The 26,779-nt window shown below is 42.9% G+C and overlaps 1 protein-coding gene across 3 annotated transcripts; it reads left to right on the plus strand.

Moving 5' to 3' along the window:
• The first annotated feature begins 806 nt into the window (after positions 1-806).
• Positions 807-24,974, plus strand: hdac8 (histone deacetylase 8). 3 transcript variants are annotated; one of them, XM_069172241.1, is made up of 11 exons: positions 807-1,261; positions 1,364-1,416; positions 1,881-2,011; positions 2,856-2,997; positions 3,234-3,346; positions 3,611-3,688; positions 3,820-3,928; positions 5,138-5,310; positions 6,000-6,094; positions 16,660-16,765; positions 23,898-24,974. In XM_069172241.1, the coding sequence occupies exons 1-11, from the start codon at positions 1,148-1,150 to the stop codon at positions 23,993-23,995; spliced, it is 1,212 nt and encodes a 403-aa protein (XP_069028342.1). In that variant the 5' UTR covers positions 807-1,147; the 3' UTR covers positions 23,996-24,974. The 3 variants fall into 3 exon arrangements, with proteins under 3 accessions (XP_069028342.1, XP_069028344.1, XP_069028345.1); XM_069172243.1 differs by having other exon boundaries at positions 23,049-23,991; XM_069172244.1 differs by lacking the exons at positions 6,000-6,094; positions 16,660-16,765; positions 23,898-24,974 and having other exon boundaries at positions 5,061-5,148.
• The last annotated feature ends 1,805 nt before the right edge of the window (positions 24,975-26,779 follow it).

Here is a 26,779-nt window from a genome sequence, read left to right on the forward strand (position 1 = left end):
GGAGGACAATTTTTTTGTAGCTGTTGCAGACATCATTTTCATACATTTAAGCATAATGTTTTAAAGATGTCACGTGAGGCCAGGAAGAAAGAGTGACTTACTTTGCACAACCGTCGGATGAAAGCAGGAAAGAAAACAAAAATTACCGGCAAAAACTTGACGGCGGCCTCCGTCAGCACCCTTACGTCATCTCACGTTGGAATGAAGAACGAAAGGTTGCTGGTTCGAGCCCTCCCTGGGACGTTTCCACTGCGGTAACATGATTTGTAATAAGGAACAAGGATTTGTAAAAAGTTAAGCATAAAGTATTTGTTTAAAAGGGGGAAAAAAATGTGTGTAAATGTTTGACATTTTTCACCAGCACAAAAAGTTATTTTGTTGAAGGCTTTTATCGTGGGAAATCCCTTCACCCAGGTATTGAAGCACATAATAATTTCAAATCATTAGAAAAAAAAAGTTCAATATTTTCAAAAGTAAGGCCATAGTTTTTTTTTCTTGCAAAAGAGCATTCGCACTAAAATTAAAAAAAAAAACAGGTTACTTTAATTTGTAATTCAATGTAGACTTACCAGTTACGCTACTGTTGTTGTTTTTTTAAACGACATATTTTTAAAGAATTTTAAATTTGAACTGAAAAAGAAGTGATATTCAGAATAATTTTCTCCATTTAGAGGTACAAATTTTAAGTAAAACCTGCTGACTGGGAATGTGTTCGTTAAGTTTTCGGGAAAAAAAAATAAAATAAAAAAAAATAAAGACTACAAGAGATCCCAGCATACATCACTTCCACTTCCGCTGCAGGTCAACAGAACGTCCTCGCGCAGAACGTTAGATTCAACTTTACAGTCTTCTCTCTTACCCGTTGAGAAAACCGTCGACATATCCTCATCTAAAATTAAATTAAATCCTTCCCCAGTAGATCCATGTTTGTTTTTCCATTTTAATTTTTTTTTTTTTTTTGCCAGTTTTGCCCCCGACTCGCGCGAAGAGACCGGCCGCGGACAGACTCTACCGGTGGGGAATGTTGACGGTGTGACACCAGACGTGGGAAGGAGAAGCCGCTCGCATCTCTTCGCTTGTTATTTAGTTTTTTTGTTTGTTTTGCTCCAGTCCTCCTTCACGTTATTTCTTATTTCTCTCGACGTAAATGAGCTGCAGAGGAGACAGTGACGATGAGAGCTGCGGTAAACGGAGAGTGGCGTACGTTTACAGCCCGGAGTACATCGAGACGTGCGACAGTTTATCGAAAGTACCGAACCGGGTGAGTTGGACTGAACGAGAAGCGTCGGAGCTAGTTAGTTAGCAGGCTTTCATCTTTTCAGGCAAACTGGGTTTTTAACTTTCTTTTTGTTCGCTTTAACAGGCGAGTATGGTCCACTCACTGATCGAAGCTTATGGACTGCTTCAACATATGAGGTGAGTTGCTGGAAACCTAACAGGGAGATCAAATAAAAGTCATCACAGTTAATCTTACGCTACAAATGAACAGGAAAGGCAGTTAAGTCTTCAATCGCAACCGTTTGTACGATGATTAGTCTTCAACTGAAGTTCCATGATCGTGACAGACCGAGTCAAACACGTGTGTCTGAACAAATATAAACAAATATTTGCATGAGTAACACACTTTTTCAACTTCAACTATCCACTGGACCTTTTTTTGCACCTTTAAAAAATAAACTGAGCTTTTACTTGCAAAAAACAAAAAACAAACCAAAGGATGTTGGTGGGTTTTTTATTTGTTTGTTGTTCTCTCCATTTCCACCCCCGCAGTATTTTATTCTGTTGCTTATTCGATACCAGCCCAGCAGTTCAGTGTGTGAACAGCAGGTTGTTATGGAAACGCAACGAAGTGTTAATGTTGTTTTCTGGTTTTCCTCCAGCATTGTGAAACCTCATGGGGCCACCATAGAAGAAATGGCCAAATTCCACACAGACTCCTACCTGGAGCATCTTCACAAGATCAGCCAGGACGGAGACAACGACGACCCCCAGTCAGTTGACTACGGCCTGGGTGAGAAAAGCCCCCCCCCCCCCCCCCAAAAAAATAAAAATTCAATTATTCAACCTTTAATCTGTTGATTTGACTAGTTTTTAATGTTATAGGATGCAGATTATCAATTTAAAACCATGCCTACCTCAGGGTGGATAATTGAAGTGATAAAGTGTTCAAAAACATGCAAGATGAAGATGTTGAAGCACTCTTTCAACATTTAAGGATCAGGCATTCACATTTTAGTGTCCCAGAATAGTAAGTGGTCCCTCTTATTCACTGGAGACATATTCTTCTGCATTTTGGTGTTTATTGTTAGCACACAAGATGCATTAAAGGGGAAATGGATGGGTGGAAGTGGGATAGGGAAGGACTTCTGTCTGTCTGTTGCCAGCAGAGGGCAGCGTAACACTGGATTTAAAAACCCAACACCTGAAATATACAATGTTTTCTGCGCATAGTTTTGCTTGTTTGTCCTTTTCACAGCTTTTTTTTGCTTTGATTGAAAACAGCGATGCTTTTTGTTGGCCTTGTGTTAACGACAAAGATCCCGTGATGGTTTGTTGTTCTTGGCTGAAAGTCCATCCTCCTCTGAGATTTATATTTCTCGAGTTCACCCTTCTTGTTTTTATTTCTTTGACTCATTTCTTATCTTTTCCACCCTCTTCTTTTTGTCCTCATCTCGTCCCTCTGTTACTTCCTCCTTTTGTGTTGTGCATACCTCTCCCAGGTTCATCCTTCAGTCCCGTTTCAAAAGCAACTTCTCCCGGGTCACTCATCTCTCTGCTGTCTCTCTTTTTAAAACATTTTAAATAAATTTTCCACCTCTTCATCTTCCTCGCCTCCTGCATTCTCCTCCGTCCAGGTTATGACTGCCCAGTGGTGGAGGGCATATTCGACTACGCGGCAGCAGTAGGGGGCGCTACACTTACAGCAGCTCAGTCTCTGTTGGACCAAAAGTGTGAAGTGGCCATCAACTGGGCCGGAGGGTGGCACCACGCCAAGAAGTAAGATAACTGGCTCCCATAAATGCATTAATTTTCTTTCACTGCAAGAGTTATGTTATTTTTTAAAGAAATTAAAGTGTGATGTCACCTGGAATTCTGTTTTTGAGTTCAAAATACAAAGCTAACGGGATTTGATCACCATCTTCATTTGTCTTCGTCAGTTAAGTCGATAGACGCCATAGAAGAAGCACAGGATCTCAAACGTGCAGTTTTCTCTCTCTCGTCTGTCTCCGAAGGGACGAGGCTTCGGGTTTCTGTTACGTGAACGACGCCGTGTTGGGAATCCTCCGACTGAGAGAGAAATACGAGCGAGTGCTGTATGTGGACGTTGACCTGCATCACGGAGACGGTGCGCTCTCAAAGAATAAACACCTGCAACGAAGTACAGCTCAAACTTAAAGGGCAGGTTTCACTGCCAGACAGGCGTTACTTCTGTTCCCGTTCTTTATCGTAGTTTTTATCGGGTCTCAAATCCAGCTGCTTAAGTTGTTCTTCTCTGATTCCCCCCTGTAGCTTTTAGAGAAGCAGGATACGTTGAAAAAAAACATCCCCATTGAGCATTATGATTGATCTCCTCCTCCTCCTCTTCCTCTTCCTCCTCTTCTCGCTGCAGGTGTGGAAGATGCCTTCAGCTTCACATCCAAAGTCATGACCGTCTCTCTGCACAAGTTCTCTCCTGGATTCTTCCCAGGTCAGTCAGTCCCTCCAGATGTTTCAGATCCAGTGTGTTTTAATTGAACCTGTATTGTGAGACACCGTTAGATACGCGTGCGTGCGTGCGTGCGTGCGTGTGTGTGTGTGTGTGTGTGTGTGTGTGTTTAGGAACGGGCGACCTGTGTGACACGGGGCTGGGTAAAGGCCGCTGGTACGCCGTGAATGTCCCGCTGGAGGACGGCATCAAGGACGACAGATACTACCAGCTTTTCACCAGGTACACACAGACACACACACACACGCACGCACGCACGCACACACACACACACACACACACACACACACACACACACACACACACACATACATGTGGTAAAGTCTTAGGAATTCCCAATGCGACTTTTGAGAGATGTTTTCCTGAAGGACCCCTGAGGAGAAATACTACTTTCTCTTCCCTGTTGTGATTACATCACCCTAAGAGATCAAAGGTCAGGGTCATCTATAGTGGAGTGCCTTTGAACAAATGCAGTGTCAGCGTTTAATGGAGCTCACTTCAGCAGGGAAATCCTTCCATTGTGGGCGATTTTCTAGTTGAAAGATTTTTCCTAGACAAAAATGCAAACGTGTTGCCTCTAAAAGTGTAAATCAAGGACCCCTTTGTTGGGAATGTATTTATAGTTTTCCTCAGAAAGTGGAATTTGTGGTTTTGAAGGGAGGTTTTGAAATGTGGAGTTTGTTTCGCTGCTATCTTGGTAGTTTATGAAGCTATAAAATCTATATTTGAGTGAGAGAGAACAGGCCAAGGTAGCAGTGAAGTGTAGCAAGCGAACAGCAATCATCTCAGCGGTGTGCGACTGGCTGAGATACCATAAACCCACTTGATGTCTTTGTTTAAAAATAGAAAATACTTAAAATTTAGCACTAAGAATCACATGATGTATTACATTACTAGATTTATAAAAATGTTTGTTGATAAACAAAATATTTGAAACATTTTCTGATCATGTTTTAGGGGGAAATTGTGGCTGTTGCCAGCTCACTTCAGAGTCTTCTATTATTGGCTATTACTGCAACTGCAGTTTATGACTCCAAGATGAAAATGAGTCCCTGGTTGATTAATTATCTCTGTGTTGCCTGCTAATGGGGTACACGTTAATGTTTCAATACTAGTGATTGGTGGAAATGACCGTAGACGAGTGTTCCGTCTCCTGTGATTGGTGGAAATGACTTTGGACTCAGGTTCCATTGCTTGTAAATGGTGGAGATTTGACCACAGATGAGTTTTCCATCTCTGCTGGATGAGTAAAACCTTCCATAGTTTAGTATCCACAGTAAATTGTTGTTTACCATAGAAACTGCAGCTGTCATTTCTATCAGTTGCTACTTGAATGCTATTATTTTTTTTAAAGATTTCCACACTGGCTCCTGATCGACACGCGTCGTCGTCAGTAGGGTAAAGTCTTTACCGCCTCCCTCGTTTTAACAGCGTGATGCAGGAAGTGCGAGCGCATTTCAACCCGGAGGCCGTGGTGATGCAGCTGGGTGCCGACACCATGGCTGGCGACCCCATGTGCTCCTTCAACATGACCCCTGTGGGGGTGGGCAAGTGTCTGCAGTATGTCCTGCAGTGGCAGCTACCTACACTGCTGCTGGGAGGAGGTACACTATATATATGTGTTTATTATTCTGGCTGTTGTGTGTGTGTCCGTGTCCATGTGTTTGTGTGAATTACCTGTGTGTGCGTTTATATGTGTACTTTGTGTTAGAAACACTCCAAATGAAATGTAGATTGTGTACCACGTCCCTCATTTGCACACAACATACCCACATGTGCTCACACACACACACACACACACACACACACACACACACACACAGCACTCTGTTCCAGACTCCTCAGCCCTTGGCCAGATGATAGCTACTAATTATACGACACAATGAAGCCATTTTACTCAACTACAATCCCACCTCTCTTCCTTTCTCTCCCTCCCGCTCTGTCCTACATACTTGGTTCTTGTCATTCTCTTGATTTTTAACTCCAGCCCATCCTCTTCATCCTCGGACTCTTTCTGTGTGTCTTTTGTGTCTTGAAAAGGGAGAACTTTTTCCTGCTGGAATATTTTGTCATTGTAGCTTCTAGTGTTTTTGTGGTGAGCCACACGGAGCTGTCTAAATGTTAAAAAATGCTAATTTCGTTTTTCTGTTTCTGTTTTCATCATGACGTGCAATGTTTATTTATCCTCACGAGTCACTAGTTTAATTGAAATAAAACAGTTCATGAACTTTGACAGATGCAAATCTCGTGCAGCATGTAAACATAAATCCCTCTCGTCTCCGTCTGTAACCAGGAGGTTATAATCTGGCTAACACCGCTCGCTGTTGGACCTACCTGACGGCAGCAGTGCTGGGAAAGACTCTATCCTCTGAAATACCTGACCACGAGGTACGGCAGGACACACACACACACACACACACACACGCACACGCACACACACGCACACACACACACACACAAACACACACACCGTCTGTCTCTCATAGCCACAGTCCGCCACATTTACATATTCCCACATGAACACAAATGTGCTCATTCATTGTACTGTCACACAAAATCACATACACACATATGAAAACACACCCCCTTGTGTCTGCTCTCTGCTGAGTCACTCCGTCTAATCAAAGATGGCCGCCTGTTCCTCAATAAAGGGGTTTGTCTCCAGGTGAGTCAGACAGGTAGTAGTGTTGACAATTCCTCTCTGTCTGCCGCATTGAACACAGGCTCCTCTTACTCTGTCTTATGTGGAAGGAAGGTCAAGTTTATGTACTGTATGGATGTAGTAGAGTTATTAAAGGAGAGAGAGATTTTGTTGAGGTGAATTACACACTGATACAAACACCTTAAAAGGACTGAAATGTCTAAATAAAACTGCAGTGAAACATATTCAAGAGATCTGGATTAAGTCCTGTGTTTTTGTGTATGAGTTGCGATCAAGAAGTACCAGAGGAAAGCTATGACCTTTGTCAGTACGTATTCCAAGTTACGTAGTTTTATCATTATGAGTTGCATGTGTTTTTGTGACCACTTGTACGTGTGCCTTTTGCAACTTCACTATGAACTTGAGCAGAAAGCGCACATCAGATTTTAGGGTCAAGCTCCAGAAATGGTCGACAGAGACCCTTGAAACGCTTCAGAAAGTCTCCGGCAATGAAGCGACGAGCCGGGCGAGGTATTTCTGAGTGACGTTCACATTTCAAGAGGGGGCGGAGACACCAGGTGGGTTTTCTTTGATGTTGGCGGGGTTGTGTCACTGTTAAATTCGTCCCCCAAAGAGTCAGACTGTCAACACAGAGTTCTACCGGGACCTTCTGAGGGGAAAACATTTGCTGTGACAACAAGCCTGTTCACAGAGCATTGAAAATGCTCAACTTTCTCGACCTTCAACAACACAATCTTTGCCCCCCCCCCCCTCCCTCCCCCCTTCATTTCCCAAAGTTGGCTCTCCCAAAGATGTTCACATACAAGTGGTCATAAAATCTCAGGTGCTCATGTTGATCAAGAGATATAACTTGGAATACATCCTCATGAGAGTGATTTCTTCCTCCTTCTCCGTGCACGTAACCGTGCTGCGCTCCGTTCATTCGCAGCATGAGCCGTCTCTAAAACCTTTTGATTGCACCTCGTATGAACCAGTAAATCTACATTTTTGGGGGCTAGTGACTAAAAGAAATGTGTTAATTTTCTTCCTTGTTTTATGATGCTAGTAAGTTTCCTCGACAGGATTATCAAACGTCAGTTTACCGTGAACCATGGAAACCCTGAAACTTTGACCTTTAACCTGGTTCATTAGGTCATAGCCTGGATGTAAACAAACTGACATCTGATGCCAACACACTTTGAATTTGATTTAGCAAAGAAAGAAAGTGTCCCAGTAATTTATGTTTATAAAAGAAAGGACATATGACCACTTACTTTTGCTAACTGGTAAATCAAATCGACCCGTCCTCTCTCCAAATAGAAAAATCAGTCGACCCATCTGTCTCTCCTGCTTCTACACTCACACTCACACAAAGACTCTCTTTCTCCTGCCACTGATTTTTGGACCTTGTCTTGGTCAAATGTAATGAATAGCTGTGAGTTCCTGAGTGTGTGCACACAATATGTGTGTGTGTGTGTGTGTGTGTGTGTGTGTGTGTGTGTGTGTGTGTGTGTGTGTTTTGTGTGCGTGTGCGTGTGCGTGTGTGTTCAGACCGAGATGAAGGTACCTCTTGTTTCTCCTCGTTGGCGTCCAATGGCCCTAAATAGCCTTTGACCTCATTAAGAAGCACTCACTGAAAACAAAGCAACTATCAGTGTGGACAGCTGCCGTAGATGATGAAGACGAGGAGACTCGCACGCACTGGCACGCACGCCACACACACACACACACACACACACACACACACACACACACACACACACACTTTCTCCTTGAAATAAAAAAATTAGGAAGCAACCTGATGAATTTTCGTAACTTTATTTATTTATTTTTTTTATCTTCTTTTCCCTGCTTACTGGTTCACATATTTTTAAGGTAATTTTCTTCTGAAGTCATAGCGCTGCAAAACTTTAGAGATTTGTGTGTGTGTGTGTGTGTGTGTGTGTGTGTGTGTGTGTGTGTGTGTGTGTGTGTGTGTGTGTGTGTGTGTGTGTGTGTGTGTTCATGGCTCGGTCTGTGCCCGATAAGAGGGGCATTTATCCATGATGACCAAGCAAAGCTGAAGTTCCAGCAACATGGGGGAACAAAAACTACCTTTGTACCCCTCTGTTTGTGTGTGTGTGTGTGTGTGTGTGTGTGTGTGTGTGTGTGTGTGTGTGTGTGTGTGTGTGTGTGTGTGTGTGTGTGTGTCTCAGCCCTCCTGCTCTACTGTAGACAAAAACCACATGAATACACACATTCATTACAGTCAGATAATGCTCTGGCCTGTTTTATAGTGTCTTTACGTGCTTCATTGTGCTACCGTTTGCCGCCAGCGACTGGAGGAAACGACTCATACTCGAATGGGAAACTGGTGAAAGTGTTTTCTTCTACGAGAAGGAGTTAAGTGGATGCAAAACGAAAGCTTATTTGTTTTCACTGTACTGCTGAATTTTAAATATATCCTTAAGAGACTTGTTTCGAGCATCCAAAAACAGCCACTTCAAATACTTCCATTTGTTTTTTGTGATCAAATCTCACTGAAATCCGTCCAAACAAATGTGTTTTTCTGCTTTCAAACATTTATTTTGAAAGGGTTTATTTTCATTGAAATCTAAACTTATTGTTTTCTTAGTGCCCAAGAAGTCCTGTTTTTTTTTGGAGAGTACAAACCCTCCATGAAATAATTAAAAATAGAAGTCTAAAGAACACAAACAATCAGTCAGAGATAGCCGTTCACGTCAACAATAGTGCTGTAATATTCGCTGATTACAAGACAAAATATTACACTGCAGATAACCCACACAATGGCTCTGCCTGTGTCCAACTTATTATACTTCAATATCTTATAAAAACACAAGTGAAAGTATCTTTTGTAGTTTGAACCAGGAGTCGAGCCACCGGCTGAAAGTCATTAACCCTTGCCATTGACTTGTATTGTCTGTTAGCAGTTAGCTGATTAGGATTGCCCCCTCCCCCTCCCCCCATTGTGTGATAGCACCAGAGCATATCTGCATGTGAATCAGAGGGCAACAATAGCTAAGAATAGCCCCAGAGGTCAAAGGTCAGTTCGTGTCTCTGATTGGATGGTTGCCTTGACGAAATACTTTGGGTTTTTTTCTACTCAAGAAATCTTTGTTCTTCCTGTTTTAAGGAACTTTTCTTTTATGTCCACACGGTGTGCTTTGGGATTTCTTAAAATTTGTTGTGTATGTATTTGTTCTAGGATAAAAGTACATATGTTAATTAACTCACAATTAAACATGCTAAACATTAGTATGTTACAATGCAAACATAGCCATAGCACCTTTACATGCCAACAGCTGGCAGTAAACTCCACGAGTGGGAATTTGTTTGTTTTACTGGCGTCTTTATTTCTACTCAAAGTACCTTCGACCCCAGTGAGCAGTCCAAGTTTGTGTTTGTGTGTTCTGCACTTTCGACATGAACCCGTGTGGACTCGGATCCGCTAGAATCTACCTTTCTGTTGAAATTCAACCCGCACCGCCCTCCTCTTCCCTCGCTCTGTTTTTCGCTCGTTTCCCAGCAGCTGAGTCCCTCGCAGCTCCGATCAAAAACAAACCACAGATCCAAACTTCCTGCGGCTGCGCTGCTGCTGCCTCAGCGGGCCGACATGTACTCACAATGTGGCTGGTGTGACTCCAGCTCACATCCTCTGTCACACGCTGTACCTTCACCTCCTTTCTGTCGCTCTCTTCCTTCCTGTCGCTGCTGTACGCACACACAGCTTGATTGGCTTGATTTCTTCCAAAACTTCCAAAACCTCCATTTTTTTTAATCTACATTTCTTTAAGCATAGATTATCTCATATATAATTTTTTTTTGTGTGCAAAACTTTGACTTTTAGTTCTTTTAATGTAAATTTTACATTATTAGCTGTTATAAAATAAATCATAGCTTTCATAACTCTAGATTATTTGAAGATACACCCAAAATTGATCTGATATGGAATTTTAAAAGTGGATTAGGCGTTGGTTTCGCATTTGGTTCAAAGTGATTTCAAAAGACTTCCTTTTCTAAATAAAAAGTAAATTAAAAAAACGTAATTACAAACAGAAGTCAATCTTAATAAAGCTTCTGTAAAGATATGTTTTACTGTTTTTGCAGAAGGAAGCGGAAAACTCAATGTTGGGATCAAAGCAAGTTCCAACTGGCAAAATAATTATTTTATGTTTTTATGAAGAAAATTAAGCTAAACGAGATCTGGAAAGCAGCTGCAATGCGTTTTCTCCTGGGACAACACTGGTCAAATAAGAGAAGCAGGTTCTGTTTCCCTTTTACTTTTTTTTTTTTTTTTTTTTTTTTTAAATATCTAAACCATTTTCTCTTTTTCTGGAGATCAGACAACAAAATTAGGACCAAAAGATTTTTTCTTTTCTTTTTATACGCAAAGGGTGTGCAGGAAGAGATTCATAAGTCTGGAACTAAGTTGTCCCTCTGTGGCTGTTCAAACAATGATGATAATAGATGGATATTAAATAACTACATTTGATCAGGGTTGCCAGGTAGCTTGCTCAAACCCCCCCCCCCCCTACCCCCCACCCCATCTCTGGTGAGAGCAACAGAAGTAAATACAAATGTGTGTCTGTCTCAGAGCCACACAGGAAGGGAGGTCGTCTCTGCTCCCAGATTGGCAGCGGGGAAGCGTCCCGCCTCTTTACTTCCTACTTCCTCTCTTCCTGTCTGCAGCCACTTCCTGTCCCGCCCCTTGCTGCCGTCAGGGACGTGTCGGCTCCCGGAGTCACGAGCTCAATCACCGGAAACATCGGCGGTCGATAGCGTGTGTGTGTGTGTGTATGTGTGATGGAGGGAAATTCGTCTGTTTATGAAATAATACAGAAAATGTGCCAGAAGAGGCTGATTATTAAATTATTGTTTGGTATTCGATGTTCAAAATGCTGAATCGAAGGACCATTCGACACGTCACCATGGCAGGGAAAGTGATTGGTGAATGTTGGGATGGATGAACAATGAACTGAAGGACTTAGTTTCCTGTCTCGTTTCCCTTTTAGGGAGTCAGGTCTTGGTTGCAGTCGTCTTTTTAACGCCTGTTTGTGTTTCATGTTCAAGGACATCATGGAAGATGGGATCATCAACCATTTGTCTTCACTATTTTTTTTCCGTTTGGTGAGACGTTTTCATAGCAATCATTCAAAAGCGCAACATCACACAAAATCTATCACGACAGCAAAAGCGGCAAAATTTGATCTTCCACGGTTCCTTACTAAATTTAATAAAGTCTTATCTATCTATCTTTGAGATTTTCCGATGTTACAAAAGCATTGCTCACGGTATTTGAGGTGGTACGATGCCTTAAAAGGAAAACTGTCAGATGAGCTTAAAAATAAGATGGATTGATGGAAAGGTGGGGAGGGTGAGACAGAGTCCAGATGCAGAGAGTGAGAGTGAGTGAGGTGTACGTGCGCTATGTGACTGTGATTTGGGCATTGGGCCGTTTTTTTTTCTTTCCTTGTTGAAAACATTTATTAGATATCTGCTTGATATCAGACAGAGCAGACAGAGCCCATTTGTTTTCAGAGACGTTTTTCCCCCTCCGCTGTGCTGCTCGGCATCCTTCATAGCTGGAGATCCTGCTGATCGCTGTAACAACAAACACGCTCGCACGCACACACACACACACACACACACACACACACACACAGTGATCCACAGATGGACTGGTGAGTACAAGCACATACTTTCTCACAGGCATGTACATCTTCCTCACAAACAAGCTTACACACACACACACACACACACACACACACACACACAAATTTGAACATGCACGTGTATCTGTCAAGAATGGATGTTTTAACACCTAAACAAGTGTGTACCATAGAAACAACAGAAGGTCAATGATCCAGTGGGTTCAGTGGTCCAGTTATTAAGACAAAGGAGTCGCCGTTTATTTTCGTTATCCGTTGTTTGTCAGCGAAACTGAATCCATCTGTCCAGCTTAACATGTTCTGAGTGAGGAAACATGACCTTGATGTCGTCGTGTGATTTGTACGAATGCTGCCGACTTGTGCAGAAGCTGTAACGCTCACTCAAGGAATCACTTGGAGATCCAGGAGGAGCTGAAGATGTGGCGGCAGCAGCCTCCAGCACTTCTCATCCTCAGTTTTGCCAGTTTTCGGTGCATTTCTCCAAAAATTCTAAAACAGGAAGTGACGGGGTTTATGGGGAATGTGGTCTGAGAACGTCATGAGAAGTCGTTACCAGATTCATGCGAGTTTTTTATAAAACCTTCGAACTCTAAAAGATTGCATTTTGCACTTATTGTTAGTCAATGTATTTTATACATATTTCTTGTAAAACACACGAGGCGTGCTGCGTCACTTTTATGACTCTTTTATGACTTTTTCTTGTGACTTCGAGCCCCTTTGTTCTTCAAGTTCAGAAAATCACAAAAACAATGAGAATGAAATGATATGCATTGTTATGTTTATTATGAGTATTTCTTGAGAAGGTAGTAGTTAAAAACCAAAAAAAGAAAAACAAAATCCCCTAAATTTGCAACTTTTGCCAATTCATGCAATTTTAATGCCAAAGAAAATCTCATAAAACTTTGCAAAAAAAGATGCAATGCAATATTTGAAGAAAAGCTGCTGCAATCATGGAAAACTCCACAAAATCCTGGAGGGACTGAATAGAATAGAAAACAGTATGTGAACATGCTGTCTCATTAACTATACGAATAATAATTCTAAATCTTTATTTTTACCAGTAAAAATGACGTAAAATGACGACATTCAGATGAACACAGCGTTCTCCTCCACAGAGGCCTGCGTTTCTCATACAAACATACGAGCAGTGAGTGATGGCCGCGGGGTCTGTGTTAAGGACCGTGGTAAATACCCAGAGACCTTTCCCTCTCCGTCTCCCTGAGCGTCTCTGCCAGAGACACCGGAGCTAGTCAGCGGGTGTTTTCTGTCTCTTGACCTCGGGCCAGGTGACGTAGATACGCTGCGTCACCGCATCGTGAGCTGGAGCTGGAATCTTTTATCACGCTTCGTCTTCTCTCTCTCTCTCGCACGCTCGCTTCCCCGACGTCGCCGCACATCTTTCTCTGCACCTGTACGACAGGGAATAAAAGGGAGATTTTACAGAGATCTGTCACGACTGTTCGGCGCTTTGCTCTTCTCCGCTTCCCCTCTCTCTCTCTCTCCTCTCCGTGGTCGTCCAAGCCAAACAAGCAGCCAGCGGGAGACTGTGTGTGTGTGTGTGTGTGTGTGTGTGTGTGTGTGTGTGTGTGTGTGTGTGTGTGTGTGTTACTGGACAGCAGGAGATAGAGCACTGGGTTCATGGGAATACACTTTTGTGTGTGTGTGTGTGTGTGTGTGTGTTAAGTAAGTCCTCTCATGTTGGGCTCTATTCAGACCGGAGGTAAGACAGAGAAAGTCATCGGAGTTAATTGGAAACAGATACACACACACACACACACACACACATTAAAACAGGGCCTCCCCTTTATGTGCGTGTGGTCACGCAAGCAAATATATCAATGGTTAATCACGCTAAACACATGCAAGAACACACACGTACCTTCTTCTGCATTTTTTACATACACTTGCACGCATTCCCTTCGTCTTGCTCACGCACACACACACAGACACACACACACACACACACACACACACACACACACACAGGGGGCCTATTAAACAAAGACAGAGTAGTCTTTGTCTTCACATAAACAAAAGTATACTCCTGCTGCATGTTGGCTCACTTCAACTGTATGTATGTGTGTGTGTGTGTGTGTGTGTCTGTGTTTGTGTATCTGTGTGTGTCTGTGTGTATGTGTGAGAGTTGCCAACAAACCCTCTGAAGTCTTCTCTAATGACGTCCATCTAATCCACTAAAGAGTTTCTGTCCTAAACAAGATATCCCCGTCTGTAAAATGGCTGTGGCATCGGTGCAGAAATCATTATGGGATGTTGACTGACTTGAGTTTGCCAAATTAAAGTTGCAGTCTGACATTTTGGGAGAAAGCTCTTTTCGATTTTTAAGTGGTGACAACAATAGCTTTTTGATTGATCATTTTAGTCATTGATCAAGTAAAAATCCCCAAAAATCACAACATTTTTCAGATTTTAAACATTTTCAATGTGTAAATGGAATATTTCAGTATTTTTTATTTCTGGCCATTTTCTTCTCAAGATCCTGATATTTTATAGACCTAATATTTGTTTCATGGCCTTTAAATCCCTCCATTCTCACAGCGGAGACCCACTGAACATGCCACTTAATCCTTACGGCTTTTCTATGAGACTTGCTCTTTTGTTTCGGGCCTCAGTCGCCTTGGCCTCGCTCGGCTCGTTCTGCTGAGTCTTCAGAGTCCAAGGCTTTCACAACAGTCGCTGCAAACGGACTGACGCACTTGTGGTCAGACCTGGCCGCAGAGTTTGTTTTGCTCTCATGGCAGAGTCACGGCCCCACAAATTCCCTGGAAATACAATTTTTACGACTGACGTGCTCTGGCTGTAACTCCTGCATGAACCCGCGCTCTGGATTTCCACCTGTTTCTTTTTTTTTTTTTTTTTTACACTGGCCGTGGTCCGACTGCGTGAAATGCCAGGAGCCTTCGGTATTTGCTGAAATCACCTCTGAGTTTTTGTGCTCATGGCGGTGAGGCCCCGGCTGTCTCGGTGGAAGTTTAACTGATTTGTGGCTCCTCTTCTGTGTTCTGCATTACATTTTCTGCGTGAACCAGACGAGACTGTCTCTGACATTTGTTTGTTAATGCAACTCCCAGACAACACAGAGTTCATAAGATATGAATAACACGTGTCCATCTGAAAGCTCTGATCCGTTTCTGTGCTCGAGGGAAGATGCCGTCAGTCTGTAAATCAGTCCGCCATTTTGGTCCAGACTGAAATGTATCTACGCCCATATTGGACGGATTGACTTGACACTTAGTTGCGATGTCCGAAGTGTCCAGAGGATGAATCCTAATAACTCTGGTGATCCCTTGACTTTTCCTTTAGTTCCACAAGGTTTGGTGCTTTTGTGTCAAACGCCTCTGCATAAAATTAGCAGCAGACATTTCTGCTCCCCCTGGAAATTATTTTAATGTCAAAACTTTAACTTTGTTCACCAAAAACCTCCGAAACTAAAGATGTTCCCATTAGCCTGAGCTGTGAATTATCTTTAGTGCAAGCGGCAACCAACAGTGATGTCACCCGTTGGTTTGTGAACGGCCGTTATGATGACGCGAGTTCAGATTTTTGGCCGTCGCCATCTTTGCTTGTTTGGAGCGGTTTGGAGCAGGAAGTGACCATATTTGGACGAGCTGGGGGAGGAGCGAGCAGGTGGATCTGACACTACGTCCCACCTATAGCAACCTGGCTGCACCACAGGCCTGTCAATCAAAAAGACAAAAACACATCTTTTTGAGGCCTAATATCTATTTAATGACGGGATTATTTTCAGATGGAGCGCCAGAAAACGAATTAGAGGGACTTTAGCTAACAACGCCACAATAACTTGGAGAAAACATGTATTGACTTTGTATTTAATGAGAGAAGATGAATAGGAGTTTAAATAGCCGGGGGCTTTTTGGAGCCAATCTCTAGTGGCACTCGGTGGTATTGCACTTAATGGCATTTCTGAATTGGCATCAATTTTCAGACCCTGAAGCTACGTCCACTTTTACGTACAATCAATGGTTTAGTGCTTATTAGCACTTGCTAAAATACTAATATGCTAATGAATGCTGATGATCATGCAACCCCGCATTTGTCAGTGACAACGTTAGCATTTAGCTCGATATGACACTTTTCCATCTCATTTTGTACTACATATACCTAATAATAATAGTAATATTACTGCTGTCTGCATTATATTTCATTTATGTAATGCAAAATGTGGGGAAAACCTTTTGTAAAAGCAACTAGAAAAAGAGACATGTTAGTTGAGGAGAGCTGTTTTGTGCAAACAAAAGTATGCAGCTCAAATTTTTTAGCAGGGTCTATGATTTATTTTATTTTTTTACCACCGTTTTAAATGTACTTCATTTTTTGGTTTTCACAAAATGATCCCCTAAAGCCTGTGTAAATATTCAGCGCCAGTTCGTTCCACCGTCCAATTCTTCAAAGTCCAGAAAGGAGCCTGAAATTTTCCAGGAAAGCAGCTGAAATTCTTTCAAAAAAAAGAAAAAGAAATGAGACAAAGAGGAGAACGTGTACTCTGGCGCTGCACTGCAGTGGAATAATGACTGGGAATAAGACGAAGAAAGAAGAAACGTAATTTCAAAAGCAATAAATCTAAAAGTTGTGATGCGATCTGTGTGTGTGTGTGTGTGTGTTAGTTTTTCACAGAATACGGACCAGACTACTCGCTGGAGATCAGCCCGAGCTGTAGACCAGACCGCAACGACACCAAACACCTGGACCAGGTCATCAGCACCATCAAAGGTGTGTGTGTGTGTGTGTGTGTGTGTGTGTGTGTGTGTGTGTGTGTGTGTGTGTGTGTGTGTGTGTGTGTGTGTGTGTGTGTGTGTGTGGTGGATGCACAGGTGCGTTGTGATTGTGTGGGTGTGGAGCATAAACAGGTGTGTGTTTGTTTGTGTTGAACTGACCCCGTCCTCACCTGAAGCCCTTTTGTGTCTCGGTGCGGTTTCATGTGTCTGTTCATGCTTCTATACGTCTCTGTGTGGGATGAAAGTATGGCTTGTTCTTTTCTTTTTCTTTTCCTCCCTGCGGCTTTTAACATCCCTGTGTGTGTGTGTGTGTGTGTGTGTGTGTGTGTGTGTGTGTGTGTGTGTGTGTGTGTGTGTGTGTGTGTGTGTGTGTGTGTGACCCTGCTCTTTGTACCCACAACCCTTCATTCAGACTCCGGGTCCTCCTGATACATGTGGTATTTTTCCTTTTTGCATCTTCCCCTCTATATGTGCCTTTATGCTTGCGTGTCCGTCTGGCTGTGTGTGTGTGTGTGTGTGTGTGTTTGTGTGTGTGTGTGTGTGTGTACGTGTGCGCGCAGCCCTGTGGTTGAGCCTGAAGCCGGGCCTTTGGTCTCGGTGTTGACAGCCCACAGCTCTCTGGAGAAATCCTCCGACAGGGTGAAACTTCGGCGAAAAGTTGAGCGGCGGGAGTTATTATTACGGAGGTGAGGTCGGGAACTTGACTGAAACCAAGTGAGCGCGTCTGCGAGTCGAGTTCGTTCTCCGAACATTATGACGCGTAAAAGCCAAGAATCCTGAGAGAAGAAGAAACCCCTAATTGCCGAGGATCCGGTGTGTTTACACGTTAACCGCGGACCATCAGGAAATCCTCCTTCGCTTCCCTCCATCAGTGAAACTTCAGACAGCACTGATCCACTCTGGTGGGCGTGTGAGTAAAAAAGGGCTAAAAGGATTCTGGGAAGAATAAAATCAGGCCCAAATCTGGTCACATCGCTGTGTTTTCTGTTAAAAAGATTAAAAATCCACTCGTGATTTTTTTATTAATCGAAGCACCACTGAAGGATACGGATACGTTTTTTTCAAACATCAAACAATGCATAAAACTTCAGCTCCATTACTTCGTCTTTTCTTTTTTTTTTTTTTTTTTTACTGTCCAGAAAATGATGACCCAGCACTTTTTTTCGGCAGCACTCTGCTTCTGCAGTAACCATGAATCAGGGCTTTGTTGAGGAAGAAATGCTTGTTTTTTTAATTTACTTTAGCTTTGATGGAGAGATGCATTAAAAAATGAAATCAGTTTTCATGGGATGGGAAGGCACGAACGATTTTCAGCTTCTTAAGGTAGAAAAGGTTTGTTCACGTTCGTACTTCGTGTTTCCGACACGATTGATGACGCATCACTCAACGCGAATCTTTTTGAACGTGTACCAACCTCATAACTGTTTCAAAATGTAAGTGACCTGTCAGCCAAACACATTCAGAGATCTTACGACAAATCGGAGGTGACAGAAAGTTAACTTCTTCCCGTTAATGACCTGGGAAACTGTTCGGCCATTTAAGCTGCAGTTTTCATCGTCTGGAGGGACGAGGTGAGACGGTTGCTGTCAGATCTGCTCTCTGGAGGGGAAAGTTTGCAAAGCAACAAATTGGAATTTGTTGGTGGAAAACTTTGGTTCATTGCGAAAGGAAAGCCAGAACGGAGGGAAAACTGTGTGCTCTCCAATTCAATCTGCAGCGGAGTGGACATGGTATCAATTAGCAGCTACAAACTTGGTACAGTCAAACGGGTCGTCCCGCTGTAGCTGCATGACAGAGAGCCTGTTGGACGTAGAACCGGTTTATCCAAACAGCATTAAGTTCTCCGCTCTGAAAAACTCCAGGTCACGTCAAATCAGGGGAACGGGAGTTTATTTGCCGAAATTCAGTTGGTCTGTTGGCTCGCGTTAAATCATCACAACTGCAGGGACCGAAAGTATCGTTGATTTCCAGTCATACGGCTTTTATTAGGGGGGAACCGGAGGGTGAAGGGAGGGATGGAGGGAATAACAGGGAGGAGAAATGAAATGCAGACAAACCAAAGATGGAGAGAGACGGTGGGAAACGGACGTTTGACCGCCGCGTCCCATCTGCCTCTTCTGTCTTCTGTCTTCTGTCCCATCGCTCGTCCCGCAGAGGAAAGACAATTTACTGTTTTTTAAGTGAGTGAACTTGCTGATATTTTACTTGGTGAGAGGATGTATTGTTATTTCAGTGCTTTAAAACTTGAACCGTGTATATTATCTTGCACACCTTTTATTAGCTTGTTTCCGTCATCAGAGCCATTTCTCATTTTCACCCTTTTAAAAGTAAACTAGGGGATTTTTTTTTTTATTTTCCTTTTCTCTCCGTCTTCCACTTGAAGTTTCAGTCCTGGTTTCAAACCTGTCACATCTGTTTTACGTCCTCTCTCTTTCTTTTCTCTCGGTCGCTTCTGTCTCACGACTTCTGCTCTCCGTCACTTCGCATTCAGTCAGAAACCGGCGAGAAACCAAAATCTCAATGAAGCATTATTGTGCTTTAATTGCAAGAATTGGACGTCTCTTTGTCTCTGATTAAAGAACGACTTGCATGTTTGCTAACTTAACTAATGCGAACACACAAACGCTGACTAAGGACAGGGTACAACACACACGCGCACACACACACACACACACACACACACACACACACACACACACACACACACACCTCTAGGCAAACACATCCACATGACATCATCGGGGTGTATAAGTGTTTCTCTGGTTTGGAAGCAAAGTGCTTCTTATAAACATTGGTTTCCCTGAGAAACCAGGCAGTGTGTGTGTGTGTGTGTGTGTGTGTGTGTGTGTGTGTGCCTACATGTGGTCTGTCTGCTGTCATGAACGGACTTGAAGGTTTGAAGTGGTGATCCTCAAATTCCTTCTTGTATTTTCTATTCAACATGTTTCTTCCTCGTATGTTAAACACGACTTGCATGATGCAGCAGTTTGTGCTCACTATGTTTAAGATCTTTTTTTTAATTTCATTTTATTTTGTACAAATAGGAAATGAAGCAGTGTTTTTTGTTTTTTTTGAAGGGATAGAAAATCAAATGGTGACTTTGAACTACTTAAAGTTTTACAGTCCAGACAGACGTTAACACATTAAGCTAACATTAACACTTTCATTACTTCCTGCTCTTCTCTTATATTAATATCATTTACATATTTGTAAACCATTTGTAAGATTGAAAAGCTACAGTCATATAGATGCCTATATATGTATGTTTATTTTTTCTTGTGCATATTACAGTTTTATTAACTTATGACGTCAGTGCTCAATAATATCAGCAGTTTTAGCATGCTCATGTTATCAAGTTACCTGAAGCTCACTGGGAATTTATGAGGAAGTTTTGACCTGTTGAAGGTCACGGACGTCACACAGTCAGTAAATCTCATCCACCAATGTCTAAAGTCAACATCTGAACAACTGTATGACTGGTATGTAATTATAATCTGTGGCGGACAAACTGTTGGACAGATTTCACTCTCTTATCTCCAGAACCACGCAGCTAGTGTTGCTAAAACCTACTTCTGATGCGCAAGTCACTTTTATTATTGCTGTAAACTGGACACTTCGTACATTTTCAGTAAATATATGTGGTAAAATAAACAAACGATAGACATTATGACAAGTTTGAAGCATGACGGAGTCACTCGCGCTTCCTTATTGTGCCTCTCACGCACGCAGAGTCTTTATTAATTAAAATGTGATTTTTTTTTTTTTATGAGGTGATTGTCGGCGGCTGCAGCAGCTGTCGGTTTGTTTGGGTATTCACAGCTCTGCGTTTACGAGACTGGTAGCGTGATTTCCCCAGAGGCTCTGCTTGTGTGTGTGTGTGTGTGTGTGTGTGTGTGTGTGTGTGTGTGTGTGTGTGTGTGTGTGTGTGTGTGTGTGTGTGTGTGTTAAATGTCATCAGTGTGAAGTTTGTGTGTGTGTGTGTGAACTGTGTCGTATCTGCTCGTATCAGCCAGGAAATATCGCAGCATCTTTCCATCCCGCTCCAACCGCTCGTTAATTCTCCGGCCGTGCTGACAAGACGCTTGTCATGTCACACACATGAAATAAAAATTTTAAAAAAATATACCGCACGCAGAGATATACACTCCCAACACATGCTCCGAGAAGAGATATGTGCACCCTTAAGAAACACACACACACACACACACACACACACACACACACACACACACACACACACACACACACGTGCGCTGTACGGTACCCACCCACCGACGCTGGGATAGATTAACGTTTGCAGGTAGTAAATATCAGAGGCCCCGGCGGACGCTCATCCAGACTTTAACGTCTCCATCTGGAGACCAACGAGAGGCAGAGGAAGGACGACGAAGGAAAACGGGGCAGATGGACACAAATTATTTTGAAGCTGTTGTTTTTAAGGTAAAACGATTGCGTGATGTCGCTTCAAGCCTTTCGGCGAAGGAAGCGGATCAGACAGACGCGTCTCGGGGAGTTGAGACTGTTTCCTGTCTCGTAAGAACTGAGCGCGGCAGAGAGACGTAAACGGCTGGGGAGGACGTTTTTAACGTCCCGTCGCCCGATCAACGTGGTGACGGTGACCGCTGCTCACGGGAGCGTTTTGTGCTTCTCGCCGCGGGCCTGAAACCGGAGCAGAGAAACGTCCGATTTTGTGTCAAATTTTTAGGAAACAGAAGTGAGCGGGTCGTGTTGGAGAACCCTGTTGCCATGGCGCCGTAGTTCAGGTGGTTCACAGCGGACGTTTTCCCTCAGAAGGTCCCGGTAGAACTCGGTGTTGACAGTCTCACTCTGGGGGACGAATTCAAGCGGTGACACAAAGAAGACCCCAGCTGGTGTCTCCTGACCCGACTCCTCCTTCTTCGGTCTCTGTTGAGGATTTCCAGAGTTTGCGTTCTGCTCAATGAGTCTGCGGTGAAATCGTGGTTTTAGCTTCGTCCTGTTTTGTGCCCATTACGGTGCTGCAATCTGTGTAAATGTAACAATACAGTCTCAGAGCCTTGTTTTTTTTGGACCCTTGTATGTGGCAGCACGAATGTAAACTTTATAAACTAAACACATCCACATGGTTAACTCTGTTTTATCTGTAGTGAAATACTAACAAACATTTCCATGACACTGGCCCATCTATCCGTCAAAGAAATATGATGAAGGGTTACTAGAGTCATCAAACCCGGCAGAGAGCTTTCAGTTACCTTGATCACTTTATGAAGTTGGCCATGAGGGAGAATATTAACCAGATGACCCTGTGCTTTATTTATTTATTTATTTAACTACATCGTGTTCCCAACCAGTGACCTCGTTAAAAATGAATCGGGACAAGGCTGTGTTTTCTCTACTGGCCTGAACCAAACCTTCACAAGTGTATCGTAGCTTTAAACCACCACCAGTAGTCCTGAAGTGACCATCTCCCCGAGGAAAAAAACAAAAAACAAAACAAAACACACGCAAGTAGTGAAAAGAGTTTATTTGTCCTGGCGAGGTCTTTGATAAAACTGCAGGCCGAACATGACGGGACTCCACTGACAGCTCCACAATGGCCAACAAACAGGACATCCTCCCTCACTGCGTCAGGGCAATTACTCAGCCACCAACCGTGTGTGTGTGTGTGTGTGTGTGTGTGTGTGTGTGTGCGACTTGTTTACTTTTCTCGATCAGGCCATTTAACTGAACAAAAGATAGACAATAGAGGTATTATGTGCAAAGTAAACTGTCAACTAGACTTTGTAATGCAGCTATTGTGTCGAAACGCTTGCAGTGTGTGTGTGTGTGTGTGTGTGTGTGTGTGTGTGTGTGTGTGTGTGTGTGTGTGTGTGAGACACATGGACACCAATCTGTGTCCTCATGCAAATGACCTCGAGATGTTGCGTGACGTTGTCATTTCTATATCCGTATATTATTTTTTGCATGCTTGTATTTCCATGGGAGTGACGGGGCTTACCTCAGCCACGTTATTTTTAATTTTCATTGGCACCAGTGTGTGTGTGTGTGTGTGTGTGTGTGTGTGTGTGTGTGTGTGTGTGTGTGTGTGTGTGTGTGTCCTCCATACTGCTTCCATCTTTGTTGTCTAATGTGTATTTAGCCTCAATTTATGTGATGAATTTGACCATTTTTTGTTTGTCTTCATCCACCACTTTTGTGTGTGTGTGTGTGTGTGTGTGTGTGTGTGTGTGTGTGTGTTCAACCCTGTACCCCTCCTCACCCCTCTCATTTCTCTGTCTCTCTCTCTCTCTTGTTTACAGGGAATTTAAAGAATGTGGTTTAGGACTCGGCCTCCTACACACACACACACACACACACACACACACACACACACACACACACACACACACGCAGCATGTTTCCGAACCAGGTCGACACTCGGCGGCTTTAATGAAGACAATATGGAGCAGACCCCTTCGGCCCTGAGGCAGGAGCGAACGAGGGAGGGGAACGGAGAACGAGAGGGTTTTTGGAAAACATTAGCTGAGTGTTTCCAGGGGAAAACAGTTTAATAAGGGGGGGATGGGGTGGGGGGGATGTGGTTTGCTTTACAATGTTCACTGTTTTTAATTCTGTCTTTTTTCTTTTCTTTTTTTTTTCTTTTTTTTTTTTTGTGAAAAGGTACGCTCGCCCTCGTGAATGGGAGAGTTTACAGTGTGTTCGCTGCGGTTCCATAAAACCGGAGCAGCGGTGCATCGAGGGACGCAGCCGTCGGACACATTAAACTAAATGGAAAAACACATTTTTTCAGGGGTCCGGTTTCACGGTCACCTCGGTCGTGCTCTGATTTCGGGGGGGGGGGCGGATAAGCGCTAAAACAGACAACACGAGACGCCCCCAGAAAAACCGCGACCGTTAAAAACCTCGGGTCGCGAAAAAAGTGTGTGAAATGTGTCGAGAAAAGTCTTTTTGGAGAGTTTACAAACACGCGGTCTGGAAAAGTTTGGGAAGAAAACCGTCGGTTACACGTTTTGGCCTCGTTGTCGAGCCCGGGGCGAAACGCACAAATTAAACATCTGGACGGCGTTTTGGAATTTTAAAATGGAAAATATGCATGGAAGGTTTTAAAAAGGCTTTTCTTTTTTTCTTTTTCTTTTTTCTCGAGACAGACAATAAGAACAATTACACGACCTTTAAGGAGGACTTAGAAACACGGGACGGTGGATCGGTAACGTCTGTTCAGAAACCGACGCAGGACGACCGGTGATGGAGATATTTTGAGGGCGTCTGCTTCCACAACATCTCCGGTCAAATAAATAAATAAAATCTTTCTGCCGTTCCACTTCTATCTTCTTTTTAATATTAAACATCAAAGAACCTCAACCCTCCTCTGCACCGTATCACTAAATATGAAACACTAAATATTACCCGACGTCTTTGGAAACGTGAGGAAAGAACACATTTTATTATATATTCATATTTCCTCTTTAACATGTAATCAAACAGCGTATCCGCCGCTCTGGCTTTTAAAAGAAGCCGTAACGATAACGATCTCGCCGTTTCTGGAAAAAAAAAAACCGTCTGTAAATGTCCAGACGGGTAGAATCGCTTCCTTCTGAAGCCTTCGAGACGCCGTCAACAAACGAGTCTACAGATAGGAGCTGAGCGCGTCGGCTAATTTCAAGTTTCTGGTAAAACAGCTGCAGCGTTCGACCTCAACAAGTTTACTGACTGAAATATTTGACATCTGTATGTTTGAATGAAGCATTTTAAACATCGGTCCGGTGAAAACGGTTAAAACGCCTCTTTTAAAAAGTCTTTTTTTTTTTTGGAAGAAGATGCAGGATGACACGTGTCACTAATTCTTTTCTGTTTTGTTAAATATGTTTTTGCATTTTTTTTTTTTTTTGTTCCAGATGTAGTGAAAGCACATTTATGCCTTATAGCACGTCATTCACCAGCTGCTGACAGAAAAACCAGCAGTTTTAACGGCAGCTTCCACCACAATGTTTTAATATCACCGAACCATTTGACCAAAAACATTCATTCACCGCTAATTCAAATGTAAACCTGTAAAAAACAAAAAAAAAGAAGATAAAGTTTCCTCATCGGGCTTTTTGAGAACTGAAAGTCAACTTTTTTGTGTTTTGTGTATTTGTTTTCCCAGAATGCCTTTTTTTTTTTTTTTTTTTACTGTTTTGATGTACATACCGCAGCCGTTAGTCGAAATAAAAGACAGGAGCGCACGTTGTTGTCATGTGTCTTTGCGCCTGTTGCCGCGGTGATTTACGCGGTGCGGGCGGGTTAACAGTCGCTTTTAATGGAGCGCGTTTGAAAGAGGAACCAACAAACGTCGGCCAGCTTCCTTTAGAAGTGATGTTCCCTTAAATTAATGGCCTGGAAATTCACACCAAATGTAGGAGTCACCAGTCAGAGCTGGCATGTGCTGAACAGAAGTGAGCTCTCCTGTGTGTGTGTGTGTGTGTGTGTGTGTGTGTGTGTGTGTGTGTGTGTGAGGATTCCCTGTGATCTTTATGAACACTGCTGCGGTCACCGCGGTGGTTTGAGCCCAACGTAGCCGAAGCAAATGAAACTCATTACACCGTTTACGAGTTGGGAAAAAGGGGAGACGATTGAAACTGTATCTCATAAAGCGGGAGGAGGAGGAGGTGGAGGAGGTGGAGGAAGAGGAGGAGGAGGAGGGTTACACGGTGCCAGGCCGCGGCTGTAAACATGAGAGACTTGTGTGTGTTTACGCCGTTTTTCTGTGCTCCGCTGACTCAAATTATGAAACCTCGGGGGCCCGAGGGGAGTCGTGGTCCTCGCCGGCATTCCTGCATCACGTTTTCACCCAAAAAAAACCAAAAAAAAAACAGCCAAAGCGAAGTTCGGAGCTCTTATTTTAGTCCTTCGACTCGGCCTTCTGGGTTGTTTATCGCTGGAAGTGTGGCCAAGCAAAACTGGAAATACATAACACCAACAACATCTTGAAAGCTGTGAACCTTTTGAGGCTTGTAGCTCGGATGTTTTATGTTTTGTGTATTCGGAAACCAAAACTTTCCCACGTCCTCACCGAAGGTCTTTAAAATGCCGAAGCTGAGTCGGCGTTGTTGGCCGTCACCGCCGCTCTCCTGCTTTTACACACCTTCGATTGTGAAACGTTAATGTGAAAATAAAAGGTGACCGATGTTGAGCGCCGAGCTCAACACTTCATGGTTTTGGCGTCCAGGTGAGGGAAATAAAAATGTTCACACTTCTCTTCATTTGATTGAAACGCATTCACATTTTTTTAAGCACTTGAAGATCCAATTTTTCCTAAAAGCGAGACGAGAGGAATAAAAACAATCCACGTCGTCCAAGTTCTCATATTGACGTCTGAAGTGTATAAAATTAATTCCTGTCAGTTCGGAGCATCGTTTTGATCCGCTCCCATTTGCCCTGTTGAAGTTATATGATGCGTTGACACAAACTCAACAGTTCCGTAATTCCTTTCAAAGTAAAAGCCCCATGCATTTCTTAACGAGGCTCTTATTGTGAAAAATTCCAACTTTACAAGATTTACAGCAAGTATCTCTTTTCTTTTATATATTTATTTATTTTTACCAATACTAGCTAGATTAACCTCCTTTTTTTTATTATTTCATTCTTTTGTAAGTTGGTCAATAAGCACAGAAATCAGAAAATTAAAGACGTTAAAGTTTATTATCAGAATGATTTTTCCAGCCTGAGTCAGCGTGCAGTAAATGTTACGTAACTCCTGTTAAAGAGTTGCATTTAAATTAGTGACACAGATTTATGAAGATCTTCTGTTGGTTTTAAAAAAAATTCCAGCTGTGTGATGCAACATTTTCTGTAATGGGAAAAAAAAAGTCATCGTGGGTGAAGACAGCGGTTTGTGTTGCCAGTATTCATCTGTAATTAGATTTTGGCAGCGGACACGTGCGTTTATGTTTTTTTTCCGATATGAAAATGGAATAAAATGGAATAAAACGGCCTCGGGTTTCCCCAAACCCTCCAGATATACTGCTGGAAACAAGCACTTTTATTGTCT

The sequence above is a fragment of the Embiotoca jacksoni genome, unplaced genomic scaffold, assembly GCF_022577435.1.
Source record: "Embiotoca jacksoni isolate LCO1_2020_lvr unplaced genomic scaffold, fEmbJac1.0.p SCAF_51, whole genome shotgun sequence".
Taxonomy (NCBI): domain Eukaryota; kingdom Metazoa; phylum Chordata; class Actinopteri; family Embiotocidae; genus Embiotoca; species Embiotoca jacksoni.